We start from the raw sequence: 18,410 nt of genomic DNA, 5'->3' as shown, positions 1-18,410 counted from the left end.
TTTAAGCTAATTCATGCTTTGGCTTTATGTCACCCATTAGCTTTATTCCCATTAGAATTTTCGCCTAATGATGCCGGGCTTCTAGTGGACTTTAAGAATAAGACGATAAGAGATAGATAATTAATGGATATGTCTTTGGTAGACAGGTAAATTGTTTTACTCTTTTTACGTGTTTTGGGCACATTATTTCTTCTCATATGTGAAAGAGTTTTTTAAAATTCTCAACACAAACTTTTTATTGATATTCTTTTTCATATACTTTCAATCTATTTCCCCTAAATTGCTTTTTTTTTCTAACTACAAATGATTAGACAGTGATGGTTACAAATTCATTAATAATACTTTTAAAGAGATTTTATTGATCTCATAACTTATTTAGTTTGGTTTATTCTATAAATGAAATTAGCTGAATCATTGTCATTCGAAATACAAAAGCTGTTGGTTAAAGGCGAAAAAAAAGTAAAAGTATCGAATATTGTCATTAAAGTGCCAATCATTGTCGAGTTTGCCCCGCTGTCAATTAAGAATCAAAACAACATTTATTAATAAACCCCAGTGTCAAAGGTGAACATGACAGAAGATAAATGTAATTTAAAGTAGAGAAAAAATAACCAGCATAATGTATGATATTTTAATAGTTTTAATAAGAGTCACAGTAGACAGTATCTCACATTGATTAATAAAAAATCGTCTGTTAAAGACACAAAGCAAACAATTTGTATTCTACGGTACGTTTTTATCTTTAAAACCTTACACAAAGGGTACTTGAATGAAATATATTTTTGATATATGACTAACTCATTTTACGTAGGGAAATTTCATAGATCGCAGGGTGAATGCTCTCTTCTCTCCTCATTCTCTTTCTCTCCCTATATCGCTTTTATGTTAATCTAGAAAGGTTTGCGTTAGAATTCGAAGAACGCACACTTTCACCCTCGGTAAACGATCGAAGCACACTGGGGGTAATTCAAACAGAGGAGGGTATCCGATGAATATGCATAGAGAGAAATGGAAGAACATCCGTGAATTCTTATCTCAACGAGCCATTCCCAGTGTAGTTTTCAGTGAGAGAAACTTTTACCCAAAAGGGTTGAAAGAGTGAATAACCAGAGAATGACATTTAGACCAGGGACACGACGTATATAGAGCTTGTTGGAAGTAGATTACTGTCACTACTGCATGTTTAAGAGGAGCCCAAGTTAAGACAGAAACTAACTCTTTAGTTCCGCGAACAAATTAATGGCAAGTCGACGCGTAAATACTGCCAGGAAATTGTTGACTTCAAGGGATGGCAGTTAATTGACCCCGATTACATGAGGTTCACTAATTGGACGAATCTAAAGTAATAAATAAAATGCAGTCTGAAAAGCCGACATGGTTAAAAAGATTCAAGATCAAACATATGTTCAGGGGGAAGATATTCATGGAAATCTTCAAGCTGCCACAAACATCTCCAATGTGAATGCACGAAAATCAATCGAAATTCTTGTATAAATCCCACTGTGTGTAGGTCACAAACTTTTGCAAAAGAAGTAGAGCATATATAACTGATCTCAGAGGCAAAGCTTCAAGGGAACGAAGCAAAAATCGGTCTTGTGTATGCAGTCAAATATTTCTGTACATAAGGAAACTTCTATTGAAGATTTATTATTGGTGGTTCAAAGCTTCTTTGCTATATTCTTTCATGGATTGTCTTTACGTTCCAATATGCAAAAGCAGTTCTCTTGAATTAAACTGAAACATATACAACACAATACATGAATATATATTTGCTTACAAGCAAGGTTTGCTTTTTTATTTCTCCAGTTATTTTCTTTTTCAACAAATGCAATCATTTTATATTGTTCTCGAAAAAATTAAAAATTATTGGAGCAAGTTGATGAAGGTATTTCTAATATACAAAGGATTATTCTTTTTTTTATTTCAATCATGAAATTGAAAGAATCTTTAATTTTTTTATTGTGTTACATAGTCTTTGAAATTGTCAATGAATAAATATCAAATATGCATGAAACGAAAAATGATACTTTCCTACTTGCTGAACCCTTGCAAAAAAAGATTGGCCTTCTTTTATGTTAATTTTTTTGGAGCTAACTCTTGGGGGTTAATATTAAAAATCTCAAAATCTTCATGAGTTAAATCAAAATGTTATTTATTAAAATTTATTTCATTTTATTAAAAATTTTTTTATTTATCAACAATTTATTCCAAATAATCTGAATAAAATTCACCCAAATAATAATCAAAAGATTGTTCTTTATAATAAATGTTAATTCCTTCAACCTCAAGAATTAAATTTTATTCTCTCGATGTATTCGATTTTTTTTGTTATTTTACTTTTGTATTGATGTTTAATTACTAACCTACAGACTGGTTTATTTTTTCCAAAATACTCGACACATTCAATATTTGTTTAAATAAAAAAAAACCCTGTGAGGCCATTAATGCAGGTATTGCTTATTGAATTCGTTAAAAGTATTTAATTTAAATATTGCAATGTTTCGTTTATTTATTTATTTACCTATCGATTTTTTTTTTAGTAAAAAAGATAAATAGGAAAGTTTGGATACACATGCATTAGGTTAGATTGCATTAGAAACATAAACGGAAGTAAGTTTGTATATGTCACATGCCTACAGAACGTTTTAAGTGCATGAAAAGTTATAGGAAAGAGTAAGAGAGAAAGAGAGAGAAAGAGAATGGGCAAGTTTGGCGCCGACGATTTGCGGTGAAGCAAAGCGACCCTGTGACTATGCATCACACTGTCTCGACCGGCAACTATAACCTATCCCAAAATCTCAGCTTTGGTTCGCTGTAACTCTGCCTATCTTTATCTCTCCTACACCTTTACTCCCTCTGTATATATTCTGCTGCTATACTATTATATGTCTGGTTCTTCTTCGTTTCCACTCGTATCCGTTTGTTCCGCTTCGCGCATCCGGTACTACAGTTGCGAATTTCTACAATGCATATATATATTCCTCTATCTCTGCTTCTGTCGGTTACTATCGTATTTTGTTTCACTTTCAGCAAATGTTTTTTTTTCTTTTTTTACATACTATTTTGTTGATATCTCTAAATATATATTGCCGAGGTATTATGTAGACTGTTGGAAATATTTTACAATTAAAGTCAGAGATGAAAAAGACTCCAAAACAAACGTTTACTTTTATTAAATGATAATAGAAAAATTTTCAATTGTTTAAAAAAAACTTTTTTGTCAATATTACAATTGAATTGATTAACTTTGAACAATTGTCAAATGTACGTCAGAAATATTTCATCAACTTTGCTTTTTATCAAAATAATTCTTTTTTTATAAAATATATATATGCAATCAATTTTTTTTTGTTTTTTATTCAAATTATTGTAAAAAGCTACTTATTTTTTTCAACTTTTCATCAGTTTGAAAATAATGAATCAACTTTATTGAAAATAATATTCTAATCTTTTCAAAAATTTATTATAGAATAAAATTGAATGAAAGCTTAAATTTAAAAAACATAAATTATTTTCGAAAAATTGTAAATATTTTAATAACATTGTTAAGAAGGATTATTTTTAATATCAAATATTCCCTCTTACTTTGGAATATTTTGGTTAATATGATAACGTTTTTCGATAGAAAAGAATTAAATCAATAATAGAAAACTAGACTACTCAAGATAAAAAGAAAAGTTTCTCCATATAATAGAAAAAGACTTAAATTTCGAGTTTAATCCACGATCACGTACTGCAGACGAGTTAGAGCGAGTATTGGGCAATTGATAGGTAGTCACGCCGAGGTTGACCTCAAGGGACATCAGTTTGAACAGTGCATGGTCCCTCACAATGTCTCTTCGTCTTTCCAATCTCCTCTTTTTTTTTTCAATACTCTCCCTCTCCTGCAATGTCTTTTTCGATCCACTCGCCTCGACGACGAAACTCGCTACCAAACCATAGCTCCTGTTTTCTTCGTATCTTTTATCCTCTCTCTTCCTCTCCACCCTCCTCCCCTTTTATGTAAGCTCATCCACGTACTATACTTTCTTCTTGGCACGTCGGCATACCTCGACTATGCTGCAGATTAGATATCGCACTTCTACTTTCAACATTTCCACCACTCGCCTTTTCACCATCCTCTCCCTCTTTTGTTCTTTGTTCTCACTGTGACTTTGTCATTTTCTCTATCGAAAAGTACATCGTTTCGTGTCGTTCAAAGATTTTCGCTCCTTAGTCACCAGCTCTTATTGCAAAGAGAGAAAATAAATATGATGGAGATGCTTGAGCTTTAATTTCTTGTTGGGGTTATTTGTTGGATATTCATCTTTCTATGACTCTCAATAACAAAACTTTTTCTAATTATGTACTGCTTTTTTTCCCCCCCATCTCGAGTTCACTTTAGAATGGTTTATGAGTCTTGAAACTAACCTGATAATTATACTGACATGAATATAGTCATTAAAAATAATTTCTTAATTAATGCAGTTGAACTTGTTTGTGAGGGGAATGAATGGAAATATTTAATTTCATGATGATTTGACGAATTTAATAAATTATGTAAATGATAGTAATAATTTTTCAATCTTGATTTTTACTACTGGTACCGAGTTATTTCCTGAAATGACCAATTTTTATTTCAACTTAACGTACGTGCTTTATCTAGAATTCATATCATTTTCATCGTTGAAATAAAAAGGAAATAACGTGGTAACTGCATCAAAAATTATTCAAGAATATAAATAACTTGAAAAATTTTTATTTTGTTCTCAAACATAATAAATCCAACAAAAACATTACATTAACAAAATGACTTTAATTTTAAATTGAAATTTTATTAATAATTAATAAAATATTTCTCAGTACTTTAATAAACTTGTAAAAAAAAATCATTCTGTGTAACTCTTTGCAATAATTTTTGTTTAAATTTCTCTTTTGTTGGAGAAAATGCATTATCAAAAATACTGAGATCTATAGTCTTCTTCCATTGATCTCGTCTATCTGTTTATTAATTAAAGAAATAATACTAGTGCTTATAACTTTCACCCTTGACAGTCGACACCCTTTATTATCTTTCTCTCTTCCAATTTTTCATCCATTGGGACGACCAACCATCCAATCATCATTAATACTCTAACACGTTTCGTGTTAATGCATCCACCAATGTATTTCTCCTGGACATATGGATAAAATGTGTGTGTATAAGGAATTAAGTAGAGGGTGATAGATTTATGGAAAATCAAATAAAAAGACGTGGATTAGGTAATAAGTTTGCGTGTGGACGATTGAGGTACGAGTATTGAAGGATATATTCAAGAGTCTTTCATGCTGTTTTCTCATATGTCGGATGGTGTTGTGGACGCCAAATTACTAACAATATTCTGCTACTATATCATCACTCTGTCTGATCGATGTTCTATTACACTGTGGTCTATAACCAATCATTCCATGAACGGTATAATTCGAAGATGCCATCAAACCTAATCTAACCACATATGAAAATAATTTGCAATTAACCGAACGCTATTTGGTATTCCATTTTCTTGTTGAAACATTCTGATATTTATTTTTAAACGCATTTTTTATTTAATAATCCTGTATGTATGATAAATAAGCTGTATAAAACAATTTCGTTCCCCAAAGGTTCTCCAAATATTTTCTGTTATTTTTTTCTTGCAAAAACAATATACATAATGAAATTGATAAAATGATGACATATTGGCAAAAAACGGTAAGACATGAAAATGTGCATAACTTCTATGCTAATAGTGGTATGGGGTTGATCGAGGACTCATTTGAAAGATCTTGACGAAAGGAAAAAGATCAATATAGTTAAAATCATAATTGGACCATAATTCATGCTAAAATTGGAGCAAGTTCCGGTTTTACCCCATTTTAGGAGTGAAATAATTAATTTTTTATATGTTTGACCCGATTCCGCATTTCTATGCTTTGAGACGAAGAGAATGAGTGGTCGATCATCAAAATCGGACAACTTTGATTTTTCGACCCCAAAAAATGGCAAGTGGTACCCCTTTCCATTTTTTTTGGCCAAAAAATAAAAGTACTCCGATTTTCAAGTTTGACCACTCATTCTCTTCCTCTTAATGCGTAGAAATGCGGAATCGGGGCACCGCCGGGAAAAACTCACTTTAACACCCTCAAAAAGGGGTAAAACTGGATACACATTAAACATCATCGTCTCCATGACTTTGAACCCTTATAACTCGTGAACGGATGGTCCAATAACCGATTTCAGGGACGTTTTAGAAAGCTAAAAATCTGAGCTAAATATGCATATCCATAAATTCATTGGAAAAAATTTCTTTCACCCTTAAAATCGCTAAAATACAAAAAAAAATCACCTTTTTTGGGGAGTTTGCCAACTATTTTGGCAATTTTGAGGGTGAAATAATTGTTTTAAACGTTTTTTATGGATATGTATCTACAGCTGAGATTCTAAAGTTTCTAAAAAGCTCTTAAAAATCATCATAAGATGATTTTTTCACGAGTTATAGAGGTCCAAAGTCGAAAATAGATGATTTTTCGACCTCTACTTCGACTTTAGACCTCTATAACTCTCAGACAAGTCAGCTAATAGTGATTATAAAAAGGTATTTAAATTCTAAAGTTTTTAAATACCTTTTTATAATCACTATTAGCTGACTTGTCTGAGAGTTATAGAGGTCTAAAGTCGAAGTAGAGGTCGAAAAATCATCTATTTTCGACTTTGGACCTCTATAACTCGTGAAAAAATCATCTTATGATGATTTTTAAGAGCTTTTTAGAAACTTTAGAATCTCAGCTGTAGATACATATCCATAAAAAACGTTTAAAACAATTATTTCACCCTCAAAATTGCCAAAATAGTTGGCAAACTCCCCAAAAAAGGTGATTTTTTTTTGTATTTTAGCGATTTTAAGGGTGAAAGAAATTTTTTCCAATGAATTTATGGATATGCATATTTAGCTCAGATTTTTAGCTTTCTAAAACGTCCCTGAATCGGTTATTGGACCATCCGTTCACGAGTTATAAGGGTTCAAAGTCATGGAGACGATGATGTTTAATGTGTATCCAGTTTTACCCCTTTTTGAGGGTGTTAAAGTGAGTTTTTCCCGGCGGTGCCCCGATTCCGCATTTCTACGCATTAAGAGGAAGAGAATGAGTGGTCAAACTTGAAAATCGGAGTACTTTTATTTTTTGGCCTAAAAAAATGGAAAGGGGTACCACTTGCCATTTTTTGGGGTCGAAAAATCAAAGTTGTCCGATTTTGATGATCGACCACTCATTCTCTTCGTCTCAAAGCATAGAAATGCGGGATCGGGTCAAACATATAAAAAATTAATTATTTCACTCCTAAAATGGGGTAAAACCGGAACTTGCTCCAATTTTAGCATGAATTATGGTCCAATTATGATTTTTACTATATTGACTCTTTTCCTCTCGTCGAGATCTTTCAAATGAGCCCTCAATCAACCCCATACCACTATTAGCATAGAAGTTATGCACATTTTCATGTCTTACCGTTTTTTGCCAATATGTCATCATTTTATCTGTGTATTTTTTATGAAACAAAATAAATGTAAGGTTCAAATAAAACACTATGATTTTTGGAAAACTTCAAATGAATAAAATTAGACTTTCAATGATTTTAATTAGTTAAAGTTCAAAAGTATAAACAATTGAATTTGCAAAGAAGTTACGGACAATTCAATTGGAATTTTAATATTCACTTCGTACCAGTAAAAGTTTCGTGAAGTCTCAAGTACTCTTAAAATTTCCAGATTCAAATTTGATTTCAAGTCGACAGCTAAAAACATTTCTTCCAAAAAATTTGATATAAATTAAAAAAAAAAAAAGATACCTTTTAACATTGATTATAAACTTCTCTCTGTTTTCAGCTACCTTTTGCAAATCATTCATTTCAATGCACTCAATGTATTCAAAAATGGCATCACTTATATTTAATTAGCATTGTAGTCACTTTATAAACATGTTCAAGTGCATAAAAGTGACTAAAATGTTCCTCAAATGGATGACGTTACTTTAAAACACTTTAACTGCATTGAAATAAAACACTCAAAATTTAAAATTTGCAATGCTCCTCCGAATATTTTTATTTCAGATAAAAAATTGCTAAATACCTTCATTAAATATTCCAAACTTGCTGCGAATTAATATTAAAAAAATTATTTTTCACACGCAGATGAGAATGAATAAGTAATAAAGATTATAGACAGCCATTTTTAATGAAAAAAAAAAATAATAAAAATAAAAACAAATACCATTGCGTAGTGAATTCTAGAATAGGAAGAGAGAAAGAAGTAAGCCTAGAGGGTTTGAAAGAGAATCGGGGTGAAATTGAAAACGGACTCGCTTGGTTGTCAGTAGAGGCAGCGGACTCGAGACAGGCGACGTGCTAGCTTCGTTTTTCTTCTTTCCTCTCTTCCATCACCCCTTTACACCCTTTTCCCTTGATCCTGGGTGAAGTCGAGCCCAAAGAATCTCAATAAATCTCGTCTACGGCTAAATTACTCGTCGCGCTTTCTGTCTCGCCTTCTCGCCGACGACGTGGCTTGCTTCCAGTCGTTAAATCGCTTATTTGTTTATATTACCAGAGACCTTAGTTTGGATTAACTTTCTTCTAATTACTGAAAGGAAACACGACTGCATACAACAGGATGAAGAGAGTAAAGTTAAATAGATACTGTATATAGGTGTGAATAAAATAAAAAAAATAAAAAGTGGTAAAGGAAGAGTCATTATGCTTGTGCGGATGACACCAAAGTGAGAACTCCCGATGGACCGCCTGGGTAGAGTAGTTGAATCGTACAGATACCGATTTGACGGTAGTTTCTGTCTCTGAGAGGTATTTAACGCGCTGTCTGCAGCGGACTTTGTAATTTAGAGCCAATCTCCTTTATTATCCGTTATATGAACATAGCAAAGCAGCCTGTGTTCCGATTACTCGCGTGTTTCTGTCTTTTGTATTTTCCTTTCTTCTTAGAGACGAAAGTTATTTCTCATTTCTGCCGGAAAAGCCTCTTTAAACTTCTACATTTTCATGCATCAGCATTCAAACTTCTTCGGCTATTCATGAAATGTCTAATGACTTTGTTGACAATATTATTAGCGAGTTTTTCTTTTTATCATTCAAGCGGTTCTTTTGCTTTCTCTTCTCTTGGCTATTGTTATTTAAGACACTTAGATAGCCGTCAGATTCTGTCTTACATTTTTCAACTTCTCAACTATAAAATAAAAGAATTGTGTTCAAGAGGTTGTACAAAAGTATTTTATACATTGAAGTGCTTTTTATTTTAATGGAGTAATTAATTAGATACTTTCTTCTTTGATAACTAGATTTTCTTAAACGTTCCATTTTTTTTTTGCCTTGTTAATAAATGTTGTAGGTCAACATGAAATCACACTTATTGTTATGCAGAATTTAAATAGGGCAATAATCCAAGTAAGTCTTTGGAAGTAACAGTATAAAAAATAATAACAAATAATTGACCTATTGTTTAATTAATGTAGCGAAAATAGTAGTGATAGTAATTTTTATGGTTGAGTTGTACTACTTGGAATTCACAGCAAGCGGAAGTTTGAAGCCGGCGACAACAAATGGCATGCATTATTTTACGGAAAAAGTCATGAATTAGTTAATAAACTTACTGAAGACATAAGTAGAGGGTGGAGAAACTCATATGCAGCACCAATTCCTTTATATTACACCGTCATTTGACTCACAGTGCAACGAAACACGATATTGGTACTCAAAGTTATAAATACGTCCATGAGGAAATGAACACACAACTGGACATTTGTGTTGATACATTCGAGTAAACGAAGTTATAAATAACAATAAGAATAGGCTACGATGTAAAGTTGCTAGGTACATTTTAAGCTGTTCTTTATTGAATCCATTTTTTTACTACTAATGTAAATGAATGAATATGTCAACATTGTTCGTTCGTTAAAGATATAAACACCAATTGGTAGAAACGAAGTAGAGGAAACGCTCAAATGAATGAAGAAGCAGAAAACTCAGCTAAATCAAAAGTTGCCGGATTTACACGATGAAAAAGTAAATAGGAATGAAGAGAATAAAAGAAAAAAAATATCAACACTGGGGAAAAATAGACATGGAAAGGGGAAGCAAGAGGATGTAGCAAAAGTAGTCTGTTAAAAATGTTCTAGTCTTCGTGACAAAAAAGGGTTTCGCGCGCAAACTAGAACACGTCAACACGGTGATCTGTTCCAATTAACCCCTTACATTTTATTTCCGTGCTCCAACCACGCTAGCTCCTCAATCGATTTCTTTTGTGTTTCATCTACATGATGGGTGTGATACATAAAAGGGTTCAAGAATGGGAAAAAAATTCACAGTCACCTAATTAAAACTTTAAACAATAAATGCGTTTATTATTCGAAATCTCAAATGGAATAATTACCAATATAATCATTTTTTTTTTATTCCAAATAACTTGATGTAGCATTTTTCTTTGAAAAAGAGTTCAATTTTAATAGATACCACATTAGGTCCTCATTGGGAACGTCATGCTTATCCCAATTGGAGCCAAGTAGGGAAAGCCTAATTAGGACAGGTTTAAGACATCCGAAAAAGATTTCGATAAAACAAAAAAATAATTGGGGAAATGCTAATCATTAAATGTATTTAAATTACATTTCATCCATATAATCAGATCTCTATATGTAATTTTTTTAAAAGATCAATAATAAGCTATTGTTTACTTTAAATCAATGTACAGTAATCAATGATATTAACGACTGGAATATTTTTATAAATTTAAATATCTTTTTATGCAAAAAGAACTTAACATAAAGCAAATTAATTATTAACACTGTGAAGATTAGAAAAAGTTAATGTTAAAAAAAAATATACATCACGAAATCACCATACATTTTCCTTTCTAAATGCAGTAATCGTATTATTTTTACGACTTGAAGTCATATACGAGGTTTACTTAATGGCAATAAAAGCAATTTTTATCGTTACTGAAATAATGTTAACTCCACTGGCGAGTAAATTGCGAATTTTTCTTGGCTTACAATTCTGGCAGTTTTTAGAACACTGTCTATATTTTAGCTTATTGTAGAACGAGCTTTTATATGAGAACTTCCTATATGTATTTGGGGGACTGCCGAGTACATTTTGAAACGTATAATCCGTTGGTTCTCGAACGCATTCGTTGTATTTTTGCGTCTGTAGTGAATATATATATTCCCGTGTCGTGTAGAAAAAGAGTCTGTAGCCGCAGACACGTAGCGAAACGTTGGATGTGAATAGGCATGTTATTTTTTTTTATTATTTTGCTTTTTTTTACGAACATAGTATGCGACAGTGAGTACAGAGCATAAAGTAATAACCGCGCGCGGTACGTCGTCGGATCAATATTGGGCCGGGGGATGATGTCGTGGCGAGGGGGGAAGGGGATATATATATGAAGAGATAGGAGCGATGCTTATGTTGTAGGAGAGAAAGAGAAAAGACCAGGATGGAGGACGATGGAAAAAAGGAAGACTATCCCTATGCTTACTGTCACCTAAAAGAGGAAGTGATGGACGGAGAAACGAGTAAGAGACTAGACTACCAAGAAACTAGACAACTCGACAGCCGCTACTTTACTGCTATTCCCTTCAACAGCTTCACGCTCTCACCCAAATTCTTTGAAAACTTTCGCGCGTTTTTACTACTCCACATCACATGCTTTTGTGCCTTGGATTTTATTTCTTCAGATTTTTTGCATTTTTTTTACCTTTTCCTAAGTGCCAACATGAAAAAGAATGCTATTGTTAGACATTATTTTTTCATTTAAAAATCATTCTTCTTTTTGGAAACATGTTGAGGTGGGATAAATGTTTTTTATTAGTTTGGAGGAAGTAATTAAAGTTAATGAAGGATGTTGAAGGAAAAATATCAATAAATAAACGCTGGAAGTAAAAACATTTTTTTATTTTATTAATAGTTAATCCATTTTTTTAATTTTGATTAAGTTTGATTGCAGATTGATGTGGTTTAAAATTCATTTTTCACTGGAAGTTGAGTTATTTTTATTCACATAAAAAAGTCATATCCCTAAAGGATGTGAAAATTTTAATTTTAGTCATTTTTTGAGACGATTCTATAAAAACATTGATTCAATCGTGAAGTTTATATTTATAACCAAACGTGAAAGATATAAACATTGTGATGTAGTTTTTTATTTATTTTTCATTTTGAAATTTTAATTCAAACCCAGTAAACTCGAATTTATGGAGAAAAAAATTTTTTTTATTTATCCAAGTTGATTTATAATAGCGACAGCTCAATATAATTGATTTGCTTCGAATTCCGCTGATGAATATTCACCTACACACGTACACACACTATTTCACAATTCTGATGTTGGAAAATAATTTTTTCTAGTTATTTTTAACTTAAAAAACAAAAATAAAACAGTGTTGATGAGAATAAAAATAGCAGCAAAAATAAGAAAAAAAATATCGACTTATTTATCTGTCTACAATTTTGATGGATTAAGGGAGTTCCAAATGAACTTTTTTCATCGTCAATTGGCATCAGGTCGAGGCAAATTAGAGTAATAATTTGTACGATGAGTAATGGGGCGGGTGGAAACAGAAGGTAGAGGGTAGGACATTGACAGTATTAAATGAGAAAGGGAACGAAGCACGACGTGGTGGGCCATGCAGTAGGCGAGAAAAAATGAAAAATAAAGTGTCGCTTCATTCGTTGGGTGACAAACGACCTGTACCTCTTGTTGGAACGCAATGCGTTCGTTTGCAACACAGAGACAAGCCCACAAGTGGAATAGATTCAACTCATATACAGTATTACTTTTATTTCTTTCCACTTCAAACTCTTTTTTATGCTGATGACAAAAATCTCACAAACACAACAAGAAATGCAATATGAAAATTTTCATCGTAACTTGCATAACTCATCTGCCCCATCTAAAAAGCTAACCTGCTAAATTGTGGGTGCCGACTGCTTGTACATTTAACATCGTCTTTATAAATAGATAATATGTTGGATAAACGACGAGGCTATAGAATCTGGATGAAAGGAATAGTCAGGCAAATACTCAACGTCATGAAGAACAGTCTTTAGTTCTTAATAAACCCTTATGATATCACTGAGCAGCTTCTGAAAAAAAAAAAAAAATCTTTTATTTCTTTTTTGCCAAAGGAAGAATGCGATTAATTGTATTCCTGATTCTTTGTCATTCAATTGGCTCTTCTACATTAATTCTATAGATCGACTCTTGAATAATCTCAAATTAAATTAAATTGATTCCAACGGTACTGATAAATTTTCAAAGTTTTAAGTTATTTTATTGGATGATATCCTTTACTGATTCAGTTAAGCCTGTTAATAAAACTTTGAAAAAATATTTTCCAATAATTGCCAATGGTAAAAGAATAATTTTTAATTAATAAAATATTCATTAAATATACTATTTAGAAGAAAGAAAATAATAAAAAGACTCATACAATCCTGCTCTAAAAGCTTTTAAAATTTATTTCATTTTGTTCATTATTAATTAACATCATTTATTTTATCAGTTTGAATTTCATTAAAAGCTAAATTAATTAAGCCAATTAATAATTCCGCAATAATCGTAGATAAAATAAAGAATTTATTGTTACACTATGGTGCAACAATGAGTGTTAAAAATAGTCAAGATTTCGTTCTCCAAATCCAATTTATGTTCATCTACCAGAGTGTATATATATTTCTATACTTTTATTACTCATCTTACTCTTCATCCGGTTTTCCGTTGTCGACAAAATATGTGACATTATCGTATTTTGTATCTCCCGACACACCTGCTCTTGTTTAATATAGAAAAACTCCAGTACAGTGTCCAAACAAAAAAATTCGCAAAAGTAGTTGGAGAAAAATTACGTTGATAAGGTTTTTATTTTTGGCATGAGCTCGAGCGAAACACTAGGGATGAATAAAGCATCTAGGGTGGGTAGGAGTCTTCGTTGTATTCTCTCGGCACGAATTACGTATCGACTTTTTACTTCACCAACCCCCATCCTCTTGTATAACGCGGATGCAGTACTCGCTTTCTACGATGTTACCAAATATATCACATGAAAGCATGACCCAAGTAGCCAAAGCCACTATCACACAACCAACACATCACTTCCAACCCTCCTATTCAGAACCTCAACTTTCTGAATAGCCTATATAACGATGAAAGACTTAACTAGCTATACTCTCTGCCTCTAATCTACCTATGATCGATTATTCTTTTAACCCCTTTCTCACATTAATTAACTTTGTTTCATTCTTTGTACACTTCAAGTCCTGATGATATCAAAATTTTCCGCCTCATTTCTCCTCTTTTCAGAAACTTTTTTTTCATCATTTTTTCCCCAACTTAACATGTGTTCATCATCCGAATAATTTTTTTTACCCCGGTATCGTCACTTATTTACTCTTTACATTGCCCTCCCCTTTGTTTTCTATCTCACCTTCCCTTTTTTTTTTATTAATTTTTTTACATAAACATTTATTATCGTTCTATTCTCACTCTGGAAATCAAGATAGGTTCTCTGAGCCCAGAAGTTAATTTCACGCCGTCTGACTTTCGGGAATGTATTTTGCGTAAAAGTTGACGGAAGCGTGAAAGAGGTACGCACAATATCAAACAAAAACATACATGGTTTTGTTAAAACAACACTCAAACCAGTTCATTCGTTATTTATTATTTCCATTAATCATAAAACACATATTTATTATTTTCCTCAGGTATTTCTCAGTAATTTAACCAATTTACTTTCTAATCTTTCACGTGTGTCAAACTATAATACCTTCTTTTTCTTTTAATATCAATTTTTTTTTTTTTTAGCCATGATGAGATTTTCTTAAAGCAGTTGATAAATTCTGAGAAAAAATTGTATTTGATAATTACTTGTAGCTCTATAGCCGTTAGAACGTTAATAATTGATAAGAGTGAGTGCAGAGAGTGTGATAGTGTTGCTGTTGATGAGGAAAATGATCGATGGATCGTCAGTCACCCATAAGTTTCTCAAATACCAATTACCGTTGAACATCACAAACTTTTTGCATCTCATCGTGAATAGAATTAAAAAAGAATGGAACGAAGAGAAACATTAACTAATTTGTTTTGCGAAATATTCAACTAAAATGAAAAACCCCCATGAAGAAGAAAGAGGAAAATAATCTAGAGTAAAGCACGAGGATATATTCACAACGAGCTTCTGGATGGACGCCAGAGCTAATATTACCTTTTCCCATAATGCCAGAGAATATTAAATAAAAACATAACGTTTAAAGCAATTCAATAGGCAATTTCGTCTAAAGACTTAATTTTAATAATTGAATTGCTTAATTTTCTCCATAATCTTTATTGAAAATCATAAAGAAAACTTTAACATCATTTGGAAAAAAAACATCGAGTGAGGGAAAAGATAAATAAATAATTTTGTGAAATGATAATATTTCTAATGCACATTTCCAATGCATCCTTTTAGAACCACTTAATCCCATTAAGGTTAATTTGCACAAAGTACATTAGCTTCTATTGTGCATGCAAAGAGTGGACATCATCAACCCTAACTCTTATCTTTATTTACCAATCTACTCATCTCTATCTCCAGCATTGACAAACACAATTAACGAATAAATTAGGTAGTCTTTTAATTTTTTAATTTACTATTAAATATTTACTTTTATTATTTGATTATATACTCTATTATTAAACAATATAATATAGCTAATTATTAAATGTTAGTAAAGTTAATTAGTTTTTATATTCATATTAATTGAAAAAAAAATTGAATTAAATTCTTGATAATCAATAAATTGATATATAAAAAATATAAAATTTTATTTTATTAGTAAAAATAAAATATAAAAACGATATTATTATGTTTAATTTTTAATTAACTGTCTTCATTTATTATCCAAGCTTTTTTTTCTTGGAGAAAAAAAATATTTTATAGCAAAATGATAAAAATATAATCTCTCAGTTAAAATGAGAGAACTGTCATGTTTGAGATATATCTCCATAAAATTTTATCATGAGAGAAAGGGAAAAGAACAAAAGTATCCTTGAACTTAGTAATTGGTCAAGGATAATTTTCACTTCATCTTTTATATTTTTCTCTCGCAGAATTTTTTCTTGCGTTCTTATTACACTGTTTGACGCTGTTATCTTTAATCTTCTTCTGTCTCAGGAGGAATAAACTTTGAGTTAACCAGAATTTGTGTTACCCGTGTATTTCTGTCTCATCTTTATTATCCTAACAAACGTAACAATATAATATCTTGAAATATTCTCCCCTTTAGAAAGCTGCCAATCATATTACTGATATTAGAATAACGAGGGGTGTAACGATGCTGTTCTCCTGAATTACAACCTCTCGAGAATACAGAGATGCTTTGTCCTTAGCGTTTATTAAATTTCATTCTTTATTCCACCAACCCTTGTCATAAATTAATTTCGATAGTTTTTAACAAATATAAAAGTGGATTTATTCTTCTTCTATAATCCAATGAGATTTGATTCTTTATTTTTCCTCCTTTCATATTTCGTTATGGTTTAATAAATAATGAAATTTTCTCTTTGATAAACACCAATTTGCTATTTACTATGATGTAATGTATTTCATTTCAAAATCCTTTATGAAACGAATGTATATTTGTCTAGTTTAATTACACGCTGCATTATTAACTTTCACTAATTTTAATATAATTCATTACTAAAAATTTTCCAAACTTTGTAACAGATATTTAGATATTTTATTTAATAAATTTCACGAATAAATAACCAGCAAGTAATGATTCATCAGTCTACAGTGTTTAATCAAAATTAAAAGATAGTTAAAAACAAAGAAAAGAAAATTTCTTTTAAATAGCAATTTATATTTTATTTATAGTGTAATTCAGTTTGAATAAAAGATGAAAAGTAGTAGGAGAATGATGTGAGAAGACTGTAAAGGAACTTGATAAAATAAAAAAGAGAGTTTTAAAATAAACTGTCTTGGTGGCATTACATCTGTCCATATCTTCATTGGTAGACGATAAAATAAAACCTTGGCGAGTCTGTGCGAAGTAATTACAACTTTGTTGATTACATCCCATGAGAACTTTTAACAGAAATTGCTTCTCAATGTGAAATGTCACGGTACTTTCGATCTTTATTTTAGAATTGAGATGAAATACTTTAGTGATTATATCGAAATTTGAAAAATGTATCGAGTTTGGTTGGAGATCATTAACTGATAATAGGATACATTATCTATCAATTGTGATTGCTACAAAAGTCAAAACCTTTTAGAGATCTGGAACAGCTCCCAGCTTAAAGTATCTTCTCTCCATCTTTATGATCAATTTTTTGTCTATTCCCCAACCACTTTCACCTTATCCTACTCTTCAATCTTGGTGATTAATGATTCGTCACAATTTATATTGTCAAAGTCTCGCTTTTATGAAGAGTGACATGTTTCTCGACCACAGTCATACGAATGTGTTAGTCACGATAGAAATAATTTATGAGACTTAGTCCCATGCTAGCCGACAATAATGACATTCGGATGACCAGTTGACATGTAGAGTTCTAAGCGGTCGTTTTTCTCTCTCTCTTTCTTCCTCACCAAGCTAGATAGTAGCTCTCTTTCTAATGTGTACTCGAAACTCTCGTCATCGCGTTCATTATTTGTCTCGCCCTAGTGCGTAACTCAGAGCCACTTAAAATTCCTCAGGCTCCACACCTCCTTCTCTACTAGGCTGAGAATTCAAGTGTCCTTGAGTGAATATATATGCGGGCAGATAAAGCCTTTTAATTTAAATTATAGCATTTAATTGTTGGAGATACATACTAAAAATGTACTAATTAAAATATATAACTTTCTGAAGGGTCCAAATGTGACAGCTATTTTGTGTAATTTTTATACTGCTTTTCAAGGAATAAAGATATCATTTTTTTTTAAATAATCTCTCTAGTCATAATTATTGTGAGAAAATATTGCATAAATTTTTTTCGTAATTTATTTCCCAATCAGATTTAATATAATTAAAATAAATTAGTCGAAAATTAAAAATTATTAACTCAACTTTTATTTCTTCTTAATTGAAAAAAAAAAAAAATCCTCTTTTGCAAATTAAATTTCTTTCCAATTTCAAAAGAAACAATAATAGTATTTCAATTTGAATTCTTTCATAATTAGTGAATCAATAGCAAAGAAATAAAGGAAAAAATCTCACTTTTCCATTCAAGGATATATTAAAAATGCTCAAGCAAGTCTGCAAGAATTTCCCTAGATACTACTTCTCTAGAATTTTATGAAGTCTTCTTCATTCTTTCCTACAGAGGAAAAGCCTTCAGTGTTTGGTTTCATTTCTTTCACATACCTTCTACTTCTTCTTCTTCTTC

The 18,410-nt window shown here is 31.3% G+C and overlaps 2 protein-coding genes across 4 annotated transcripts in view; one reads left to right on the top strand and one right to left on the bottom strand.

Moving 5' to 3' along the window:
* The window catches only part of Ten-a (tenascin accessory), a 297,917-nt gene that overhangs the window by 233,694 nt on the left and 45,813 nt on the right, over nt 1-18,410 (top strand). The gene's annotated exons all lie outside the window — the stretch shown is intronic.
* Nucleotides 12,820-18,410, bottom strand: part of LOC118072323 (CD151 antigen-like) — a 57,670-nt gene continuing 52,079 nt past the window's right edge. Inside the window, exon 7 of the mRNA XM_035092085.1 lies at nt 12,820-13,144. Coding sequence (XP_034947976.1) covers nt 13,112-13,144 — 33 coding nt within the window. The 3' untranslated portion in view covers nt 12,820-13,111. The remainder of the gene's footprint in view (nt 13,145-18,410) is intronic.

The sequence above is a fragment of the Chelonus insularis genome, unplaced genomic scaffold (assembly GCF_013357705.1).
Source record: "Chelonus insularis isolate UGA/USDA-ARS -01 unplaced genomic scaffold, ASM1335770v1 contig_93_pilon, whole genome shotgun sequence".
Taxonomy (NCBI): domain Eukaryota; kingdom Metazoa; phylum Arthropoda; class Insecta; order Hymenoptera; family Braconidae; genus Chelonus; species Chelonus insularis.
This window is presented reverse-complemented; position numbering and strand designations above follow the sequence as displayed.